Source organism: Rosa rugosa, chromosome 2 (assembly GCF_958449725.1).
Source record: "Rosa rugosa chromosome 2, drRosRugo1.1, whole genome shotgun sequence".
Lineage (NCBI taxonomy): Eukaryota > Viridiplantae > Streptophyta > Magnoliopsida > Rosales > Rosaceae > Rosa > Rosa rugosa.
Window position 1 is genome coordinate 67,086,768 of NC_084821.1, and position 11,622 is coordinate 67,098,389.

The 11,622-nt window shown below is 40.1% G+C and overlaps 1 protein-coding gene and 1 non-coding gene across 2 annotated transcripts; both read right to left on the bottom strand.

Moving 5' to 3' along the window:
- Positions 1-38: 38 nt before the first annotated feature.
- Positions 39-109, bottom strand: TRNAG-GCC (transfer RNA glycine (anticodon GCC)). Its single transcript has one exon. It is a non-coding gene; the product is annotated as a tRNA-Gly (tRNA).
- A 282-nt stretch (positions 110-391) lies between these two features.
- LOC133733713 (glutamate receptor 2.7-like) lies at positions 392-3,632 on the bottom strand. The gene is made up of 5 exons (XM_062161355.1): positions 3,333-3,632; positions 2,037-3,238; positions 1,569-1,875; positions 1,070-1,464; positions 392-952 (listed from the first exon to the last, which is right to left on the bottom strand). Exons 1-5 carry the CDS (start codon positions 3,604-3,606, stop codon positions 590-592), a joined length of 2,541 nt encoding a protein of 846 aa, XP_062017339.1. The 5' UTR covers positions 3,607-3,632; the 3' UTR covers positions 392-589.
- Positions 3,633-11,622: the final 7,990 nt, after the last annotated feature.

Sequence of the window (11,622 nt, forward strand, 5' to 3'; positions counted from 1 at the left end):
TGAAAGCTCTCCGTAAACATATTAAAAATTAAAAAAAATGCACCAGCCGGGAATCGAACCCGGGTCTGTACCGTGGCAGGGTACTATTCTACCACTAGACCACTGGTGCTTCTTGGTGGAACTTGCAAGTTTCCCGGTAAACAAAGTTTGTTTCCTCTGAAGCGGTGAGGGAAAAACTCCCCGACACCCCAAATTTTATTAGAAAAGATAAAAAGTTACGAGGGAGACGAACTACCGAAACCTCCACAAAGCTTGTTGAGATAAATGTACCCCCGTTTTCATTTTATAATTGACGTTACTTTTTTTTTTTTTTTTTTTTTTTTTTTTTTTGTGGAACTTAGAAGTTTCAGCAGAGACTGGTAATGCAGATTATGAATAAGAGAAATGTTGGTAAAAGAAGCATTTATATATAATTATATACAAGTATCTTACATATTCTGAGAAATGAGTGAACTAATATAGTCAAATGTGGGTTGAGCGATGGAGTATCTGTAATGGAGCTAGGTAAGTTTAACATCAACTACTTTAGTGAGAGAAGCGAATACAACCCTTTTAGGGGCAGTCTGTTCTTTTGTTTCCTTAGTTTGATTCATCTCTGCGGCACGCATTCGATTTCTACGGATGTGAAGGCCTGCGGACTGTTGGAGTGTTGGGATCGAAGGACACTTTCATCACTTGGACCTGCATTGCCTTCGTGCTTTTCTTGCTTCTGAGACTTCCTCACACATGGGGTAAAAGATAGTAGAAGACACAGGGTGGAAGTAGCACCGCATATTACATAGAGACCCGAAAAGCTATTAAGGCTCAAGCTTTTTGGTCTACTATTAGTGTTTGGACACTGCTTCTCGGGAGTCAATAATTCATTTTGAAGTTGCTTGATATATCCATTCTCCAATAGCTCTAGAATGGCCTTAGAGAAATCCCTAGCTATTGGAGAGCCTTTCTGGAATATCTGCATCATGAACATGAAATAATCACTTGATAAGTTTCGCTAGATCGATTAAAAAGATGGTAGATATCTTCAATGCATATAAAGAATAACACCAGTGACAATTTAGTTCCTACTTACAAAGCTAAATCCTCCAAATTCATAGGGTTCTGTGATTGAAGTATATCCCTCACAGAGCTCGTTCATGTAGACTTGAGCATATGGGAGTTCAAGAAACATAGCAGTTATATTTTTGCTTTTGAATGCATCAGTGTAGCTGTTTTCGCTGCTTACATTGATTCTGTTGTTAGCATCGAATCTATAAGTATCTGACAGATACTTTGAGACAAATGGACCTCCATCCCAACCAACTTTTGCATCAGTCTCGTTTAACATTTCAGTTGTTACATTTAAGGTCGGTCGTTGGGTGGTAAGCATGGAAGAAAGACTAGCAGTGTAGCTTGAGCTCAAGATCAATACAATAAATAGCCACAGAAGAAATACTACCCGAGCAAAGTTGGTATATACTTTTTCTCCTGTAACATGAAACCATGCATAGGTCAGATTGATATTTGATTTAACAATTTAGGACTGACTCTTTTTATAATTAGGCTTGTAAGATTATCCCGAAAAAACTTACTGTGAGCAAAGAACAAGGAGGAGAAAGTGATATAAGTTGCTGTGCCAATCTGATTCTTCAATGAACCATCAAATTCTGGATTTCTTGAGCGCTCCAGGAACCATACTACTAAACTAGTGTAGATTAAGATGGCACCACTCACCACCCATATTTTCCATGTGAAAGGTCTCACAAACATCCATGTTGATTCATCGTATTTTTCTACGACTATCATTGACAAACCAGACTTCATATATGGCTGAGTGAATTCCACTTTCTCCATTCGCTCAGGTAATATAGTGAAATCACCAACAGCAGCATCAAAAGTCTTTTATTGATATTTTGAGGAACATGAAAAGCAAAAACAAAAACAATCTCTATCAAAAATAAATCAAATATTGCAGCAGAAGAACAGAACGAGAAATACAAGTATGTGTGTGTGTGTACGAAAAGATGGACATTGAAAGAAAATAAAGCTGAAATTTTTACCTTGTTATAAACTCCTTCTACCAAATCATCGTAAGAACCCTTAAAGGGTACAAATTCAAATGGTAGATGATAATTCAAATGAGTTAGTACCGTGTAGAAAATTCTAATGGAGAAACCGTCATATGAGAAGTCATATGATGAATTGTTTCTGGGCTCAACCTTTACAAATTTACCGAAGTGCTTGTTACCAGCTGGAACCCCAAATTTCATTGGCTTCCCAGCAGTAGGCATTCCCCAGCCTTGAGGCGCACGTGTGAGGTTCTCGTGTTTAAAGTTTAACTCTTTGTTCCTCTTCCCATCCACAACATTTATGATCCTGAATCTCAGAGAATCCAACAGTGCTTCACCTTCTTTCAAGTGCATATTCCCACTTAAACCCTTGTAATTGCTCAACAATGTAGTTATCATATTCTGAAGGCTAGTACTAGTGGTGTTATTAGGCATCCTTTCTAAGGCCTTTGAAATGACAGTAATAGCATCGTATGCTCGAAGAGCATAAATTCCTGGCTTGGAGTTATTTTCTTCTGCATACTTAGCTTGGAATTCCTTCTGGAATTCAGCATAAGAACTAGACTCAGTGGCGTAGTCGGTCTTGATTCCCAGAGTTCCTTCCATAGAGTCGTCACCTTGAGGGTCAAGCAAACTGGTGATACATTCTGTGATTATCCAAGCCGACTCTCTCCCTACAAGTCCCATCTTCCTAGCCACGCTGAACAGATTAGTCACTGTTGGTAAAGATGATTGAAGAACAATAAACACCCGAGACTGAAAGGTGGGAAGCTTCAACAGCTCTTCTACTTCATCCCAATTAGGTTTAGCCATCGAAGAATTATTTAGTCTCGGAAGAACCAAATGATTCTCAATCTTTGCATTTGCATCTTGAAGAGCCTCAGATAAAAGAGCTAGCAACCCAACTTGACCACCATAACCGTCGTCTTCGTATATCACAACAACCCTTTTCCACTTGTATGCAGAAACTATATCTGCAATGCATTTCATCTGAGCAGATCCATTGCTTGCCATTCGTATCAGAAATGGCCAACGCTGTTGCATTAGTGGCACGGTTATGGCTGGTGCTGCAAATGAAATTACCGGAATTTTTTTAGATTGGTTTCCCACATGATCAGCTACTAGAGCTGCTTCCTGCCAAGTCTCCATGCCAACTATCACTTCTACTTTCTTTTCCTTTATCAACTCTTCAACTGCAACCAAAAAAAAAAAAAAACTCCTTAAGTACTTATCCAAGAAAACAGGTTACATGGTGTTATTTGTATCAATCATTCAATTAAATTATACCCTCAGAAGCAGCAAGAAAGGGATCTCCCCCGGAGTCTTGAAAATGAAGGATTAGTTCACGAGTGTTGCCGGACTTGTTGTTGAAGCTTTCAGCTGCAATTTCCATGGCAGCTTTCTGTTCTTTGCCGATACGGGAATCAGCATTAATGATTGCTCCAACGTTAGTGACAATTTTTTCATTTTGAACTGCAACTCCCTCGAGACAAATTATCAAACAGGTGATGAGAAGAGGCACCAAGAGCCTATTTGTGTGGAATGTAAAACAAAAAGACATTGTATTCTGAATTTCTGATTAATAACGTAGACCTAATTACATGACCTTGATTATATAGCATCATTGACGCGCTGTTAGATTCGTATCCTTGACTTGGTATGCAACGAAAGGAGAATTCAGTTGGGAGATTAAATCAAACTTTGATTATTAATCATAATTTCTCGAATATTCCGGTTCCCAAGGATTAAGACAACCATGCATAATTTCTAAGATATATACTTCATTTTCTTTATTTTCTTTGGACAATCGCAGATTCTTGAAGTTTCAGAGTACTTGCGGTATAACAAAACTACGAACCAAATCCCAGTGTTGATCGAGTAACCTCGCACTCGGATGTGGACATCTCCGATTGTGTAATGTAGCCCCTCATTATTGACCATTCCCGACCCACAAAATTTGAACTTAAACCTCTATCGTTAGTCGTAAATTGTGACACACCTTCTTGGCTTCTTATGAAGAGACAGGTTGATCATTATAGCTCATTAATGCTAGTTGATTTGGGTGCACTGGTGCAGAGCACCTACAACCACGGAGATAAGGACAATACCCGTCTCTTATTCTTTCAATCCCGCGAGGTGGGGACATAAAAACTGAACTCCCATTACATGTCGACCACAAGTTGTTTTTTTTTTTTTCTTCAATGTAACTACACCTGCGAGGTGGGGACATAAAAACCAAATTCTCATTACATGTTGAGCACAATTTTATTTATTTATTTTCTTTTTCTAAGTCGAACATGTCCTTAAACCCTAAAGTTCAACAAGTAGTATAATAATGACCGGTCTCTCAGGCCCGTCAGAAAGAATCATCACTCAGAGCACACTGCAAAGCATACTTTTGCTAGTACCCCGACCTTTTGGGATTAAACTCAAGACAAAGAAACCTAGAAGCCTAAAAGAACTAAATAAATTGACAACGAAACTTCTCACTTATTTAGACCTAGAAAAAAAAAAAAAAAACTAAAACCCTAGAGACCTTATGGACCCAACCCATTAAAGCCCACATATTAGTTGCAAAACCCCCCATCCCCGGTAGAGGCCCAAGAAGCCCAATTGAAGCAAACCCTAAGTGGGGTGTTGTCCTCTTTCACAGCAGAGGCGTCGCCGCCGCCTAGACCGAATTGCCGCCGTACACCGTCGGTAGAAGAAACCAGGTAAACACCACCACGTCCACCACCGTCCTTGTCCTTCAGTCTACAACCCGAAAGCCAACAAACAAGTCCGGCCGAAATCCAGCAACTCGCCACACCACCACCTCAGCGGGCCATGATCCCCATTGCTTCCAAAATCAAAGCGATCCACCACCAAACCATCACCAAGAGAAGAACGTACCCGAATTGGCGCCGGAACCATCACTCGTCCAACAACCAGATTGACAGCGAAGAGAGGAATAGGCAAAAGCCAAGCGACAGGGAAACATCTCCGTCGCTGCTACCCTCAAGCTAACCAGAAAAGAGAAGGGAACAGATCACCGCCCACCTAGTCGTAGGTACACCATCAACGGCCAGGGTAATGAAATTTTATCGAGAACGACAATTGTCGAATAAATGCAAGCAGAGCTAGGTCAGACCGTCAGATAGAGAAAAATCCTCAAAGATATTAAGAGAAATTCATCTATTGGGGGTTGGTCAATTATTCCAGACCCATAATTAGAATAAATAACTCGGTCATTAATACGACAGTAAATGTCGGCTATGAAAGCGATAATAATTACAGTTATAAGTATTGCAATAAATATGTGCAATTATTACAATTATAAATGCGCAATGGTTAACTGTCATAAGTACGCAGTGATTTTTTTTGGGTCTTTCTAAATGTACCCGGCAAATTTCTATGTAGACCCAGCAGATTTTTTACACCCAATAAAAAAATAGAATTTATAATTATACCCAGCAACTTTTCCAACAATACCCTTAGCAAAACTCACACCCAGCCAAAACTCACACCCAGCAAAACTTGGATTATCTCCGCATCAATTTTTGATGTTGATTGTTGCAGTGTGCATTTGAGCCATGTCCCACCGCTGCTTCTCCGCCTCACTCTCCCTCTCCGCCTCTTAATCATCGTCGCGACAACCAAGTCAGTCCCTCACTCTCTTCCCCGCTCCAATCTTTACACCTCTTCTTCTCCATCTCTCCGATTATCTCTGTTTAACTTTCGAATCGAATGTGCTATGAGCCTAAGATCAAGACTGATGAGGAATTGGCTGAATTGATCATTTCAGAACAAAGGCTAGAAAAGAGGAGACTCATCATGGCCGGGTATCATATATTCAAATAATCCCACACTTCTTCACCTTCATGGTCGGGTACTCGAATCTAGTCATGAATATTTAATAGCTGCACTATCCAAAAACTTAATTATAAAAAAAAAAAAAAAAAAAAAAAAGCAGAGGAACCAACCTACTTTAGACTTGAGAGAGAGAGAGACGTACATGTTTTGATGATGCCATTCGCGTAATTCTAAGCTCTGTTCTTTGCACTCTCATCCAATTCGCAGCAATCAATAAATATAACCCTCTCTCCACCATAACGCGGACCTTTATATTGTTCCCGAGGTTGCATGAGTGTACACTGTGTACTCCTTGAACTTGCCACGCTTTTCAATGACGTGCAGCCACCCACGTCCAATTCTTCTAGCTGCGATGGGAGCTCTGGTAAAAATCGAAGCTTCTTGCATCCGAGCAAGCATAGCCAGCGCAGCCCAGAAACATATTTGATGCTTGCAGGCATTTTCTCAATCATGGTTCCACTTAGATCTATATCTTGTAACGTGGACAAGCAAATGAGACTATCAGGGATTTCTAATACACTGCAGTATCTGAGATTCAAAGTTTTCAAAGAGCACAATCGTCCCACAACTGACGACGAGGAAGGCCATCTTTTGAGCTCGCAACAGCCTAAAAGATCCAATGTATGAAGCTTTTCGTGAGACCAAATTGATGGCGATATTTCTTCTATTCCTCTCCATCTCAAACATATGAATTCTATATTACACGGCATCGCCGAAAAGATTTTCAGATTCACGCAGCCTTCCAGATCTAAATAAGTAAGATTCTCAAGATTTTGGAAATATGAAGGAACTTCAACCAATCTTTTACACCAACGTAGATTCTCAAAATTATGGCTCAAATGCACACTGCAACAATTAACATCAAAAATTGATGCGGAGATAATCCAAGTTTTGTTGGGTGTGAGATTTGCTGGGTATGAGTTTTGCTAAGGGTATTGTTGGAAAAGTTGCTAAGTACAATTATAAATTCTATTTTTTTATTGGGTGTAAAAAACTTGCTGGGTCTATATAGAAATTTGCTGGGTACATTTAGAAAGACCCTTTTATTTTTAGAATGAAAAAAACCTTTTATTCCAGAATAACCAAGATTACATAAAATGGGAATAACCGGTGGTGGACATAAGTTCCCCACTCTCCTCCCTAAGAAAAATTTATGTTACGGGTCAGTCATCCACAATGACATCCATGAGCCAAAAGGGCCCAACCCCTAACCAAACTAATCGCCCCTCAACTCGGGCTACAAAATAATACCACTTCCGAGAGTCACGATAAATTCCTGCAGCCAACATTACGAAAAGCCACTTCCCCTTCATCAACACCGTGTCCCAAACCAACCAATCGACGTGCAAGAGCAAGTCACTACCATATTGACAACAAGAAAGCACCAAGAGTAAAACATATAGTCCTCGAAAATAACGCCATATCAATGGCACTTCATCCACACTGACCCGGGAGTCAAAATACATCTTCACAGCCAATCTCAAGAAGAAAATTACTCCCTTAGACACCATGACCCAAAACCACCAGACCACGTGCAGGAACTTCTCCCCATTACTTTGACCACAAAAAAGTAAATTGAATTTCTGGGAATGACACGACACAACCACCATACTAAGACTCCAAAACCCTAACTCGAAAGAGTAGGGACTTATTAGACTAAGCCAAAAAACTAAACCAGAAAATAAAACCCTAAAAAAAGACCAATAATACCTATCACGAACAACTATCCTCTCCAAGACCGCCGCCTCCATCTGCCCGATGGCCACCATCATCCCGCTGCAAGAGCATTGGGGGTTAATGAAACACGACCACCGCCCTCTTCGACATAGCAACTTGATGCCAACCCAGCCACCGATGATCACCCATCCAAAAACCCCAAACATCAATTCAGCCCCATAACCCAGTTTCAGATCTCGAACCCACAAGGTCTCCAGCCATCACCATCTTCCAAAACCACCGCTGCATAGCCTCCTTAATACGCAATGATTAACCGCCATAAATGCAGCAATGATTGCCATCATAAATACTTGAGTAAATACGACCATAAAAGCAGTGGTAATGATGACTTGTCGCCGCTTGTGAGACCCAATTTTCAATCACATATTGACATCTCGACCATTCAGTTTTTAGGTATTCATAATTAGATTACTTCTGTAAAACTTTTGCCAAATTGATAATCATTAAGGTGTCGAATTAGATCAAATCAATGAACTAACCAAATCTGTCCAATCTAAACTGTTTATTTTCATAATGGTAAATCACAATTATGAATACTTTAATTATTTTTAATTTGATTGAAAATTTGTAGAAATAATCTACTCATTGAGTCCTAAACAATTAATAGTCAATTTGCTGATATATGATTAAAAAAAATTAAAAAAAGTAAGTTCTAAAAAATATCCCTTAAAATGCCGAGAAAAATTAATTAGATCTCTTAGTGAAAATACCCTACACGTACATATACATAAGATATGGGCGCAAAAAGGGCTCATGAATTGAATTTCCTCAACCTTTTTGTGAAATATGCTTCAAAGTTTTCATCAAACATAAAATATGCCTTTCCACTAAGGGATCTTTTTTTTTAGTTTTTCTAGGGATAAGGCATTAGATCAACTTTTCGATCATATTTCGGCATCTCTAGGCCTCATCATTTAGCCCTTCGGCCCTAAGCCCGCCCGGCCCTTAGGGCCGAAGCCCTACCTGGGCCTTGCATTAGGGCGGGCCGGCCCTACCCTTTCTCAAATAGGGTAGGGTAAGGGTCATGCAAATGAAGCCCGGCCCTACCCTACAGCCCTACCCGTTTGAGCCCGTTAGGGCCAAACCCAGCCCGGCCCTTTAAGCCCTAATAATTTTTTATTTTTTCAATTTTTTAAATATGTTTCTCTTTAGTCTATAACATACAACTTATCTATTTTTTGTAATTGATTTCCTAAGCTTTATTTTCTTTAATTTTTGTTTCATTTGTTAAACAACAATTAATTTTGGGAGATTTAGAGAGATAGTGAAGGTTATATTTCTTAACTAATATTTATAAATGTTATAACTTATAAGTTTTTTTTTTTTTGAAAGAAGGCAAAAGCCAATATATTGATCAAAAGCCAGAATGACCCTTACATACCCTTCCGCTGCCATCTATAGACAGACAATAAGATGTGTTAGTACCCACAGTGGTACATATATCTAGGTCACTTATTTGACATTAAATATATCAAGATAGCGTGAATCCTCCATCGGTACTACTCCGAAGGATTCGCTAAAGGCACAAAGGTGCGTAGCTCCCTAAAAAATTAGGGAATTATAACTTATAAGTTAATTCCAATATATATATTTATATTAAATATAATCAACAAAAAATAATGAGTCTTGTATTACCTATATAACCATTGAGCCACAAAATAAAAGTAATATATTCCTTTTTGTTAAACAAATTAAGGCCCATTTTGGCCCTATTCGAAAGGCCGGCCCGACCCGACCCTTTCGGCCCTAGTGGCTCGGGCCTTTTGGGCGGGTAAGGGTTAGCATATTTAAGCCCCGGCCCTAAATTTTGTTGACTTTGACTAGGCCCGGCCCGACCCTAAGCCCTACAATTTAGGGTAGGGCTAGCCCTAGCCCGGCCCATGATGACCCCTAGGCATCTCAACCGTTTTGCTTTTAGGTCATAATATGTAGATCATTTCTGCAAATTTTCAGCCAAATCGGTGATCGTTAAGGTATCAAATTAGATTAAATCAACGGACGAACCAAATCTGTCAAACTTGAACCGTTCATACTTATAATCTTAAATCGCCATTTTGAATGCCTTAACGATAATCAATTTGGCTGAAAATTTGCAGAAGTGATCTACACATTAGGACCTAAAAACTGAACCGTTGAGATGCAAAAATATGATCGAAAAGTTGGTCTAATACCCTATCCCTAGAAAAGACAAAAAAAAAAGGATCACTTACTAGAAGGGCCCTATATATATATATATGGACTAAATTCAGTTTAACCCCTCCAACTTTAGGGCAAACATCAGTTTGGTCCCTGATATTTTTTTTTAATCACGATCGTCCTTGCATTTCCAATTTTCATCACATGCGTCCAAATTCTAAAATTCTATCAAAACATGACTTCACATGCTGAGTTGGCCCTAACATGAGGGCCCACTTTTCAGATATTGACTCTGAATTTAGACGAAATGTCCAGACTACCCTTGTTACCCCAAAAACAAGAAACAATGGCCGACTCCCTCTATTCTTCCTCCTCCTACTCCACTATGAAAGACAGAGAAACCAAATACCCCACCGCTCTTTCCACCCAGCTCCTCCATTCCCACTCTTCTGAAATCCCGCTCATCACACCTTCAAAGGCAAAAGGGCCTTAATCAAGGCTCGCCAACCTTCGAACCCAGCTCATCGACTTCGCTGACTTCCCCACCTCCACCACTAACCCTCTCGCTCTAAACCTGCTTCTTTCATCTCCATCAGAACCCAGAAGAACAAGGTCAGACGCAACAAATTATCAGACTCTAATGCTCTTACCATTTCCAAAAATCTCTCAGCAAACCAAACAACCTCCGCATCAAATCCAGATGAACACCACCAAGGTCTACCCCGATTCTGAAACCCCAGAATACATGGAAACGAATTGAATCGAAACCCAAATCCAATCTCAAAACAAAGGGAACATAATCAAAATTGCAAAGCAAATCGAGCCATCGCTTCGATTTCGATGGTGTCAAAATCGGAAATTGGAATCGAAGACAGCGCCGCCGATATCTCCGCAAAGCAAATCCGCCTGCGTCTCCTTCTTCATATTTGACAGCGCTGCTGATATCTCCGCCCTCTCGCCCTCATGATCTCCACGCCCCTGCTTCTCTAGCTGCTTCAGTTCCGCCCATCAATCAGAGCCTGAAATTCAGCCCCAATTCCATCCCTATTTCTGCTGCCGACTTTTGCCCCATCGATCCAACTCCGGCCACTAAATCTCAGCCACCATTCAATGCGATTGCCGCAGTGACCTGATATTTTCCCAGAAGGCTTCGTCGGGAGCTGGCGGATCACACCGGCCTCCCCAAAGCTAGGTGAGTTGCAAATCTGGGAATTGAGGGATTTCGAGGTTTGAGAGTTTATAGCGTTGGAGTCCGGATGCAGTTGAGGAGGAGGTGGAGGAGGGCGTGCGGTGGCCGGAATCTCGACCTTGAGGATGGAGGAGGATTGAGAAGATTGAGAAGTCGTTGGATCGATTTTGTTTTAGGCTTTGGAGAGATGAGAGAGATGCAAAGCGAAGCAGAAGAGAGAAAATACAAAGAAAAAAGAAGAGAAAAAAATAGAAATTAAATTAATTTCTAATAAAAGAAAAAAGAAATTAGATTAAATGGGAGATGTCCATTTTGCCCTTTTTGAGAGGTTTAAAGTCTGTACAGTGGGCCCTCATGTTAGAGCCAACTCAGCTCGTGACGTCACGTTTGGAGCCAATTTTAAAAATTGGACGTCGGTGATGAAAATTAGAAGTGTAGGGACGATCATGATTAAAAAAAAAGATCAGGGACCAAACTGATGTTTGTCCCAAAGTTGAAGGAGACAAACTGAATATATATATTAAAGCGTGAAAAGTACGTAGTGTTGGTACAAATTATACTATATATTAAAGCAGCTGTTACTAAGGGTTTAGGAAAAGACATTTTTTGCCCCCTGTTTTGGTAAATTACAACACTGCCATTTCTCCAATGTATAAATCCTGA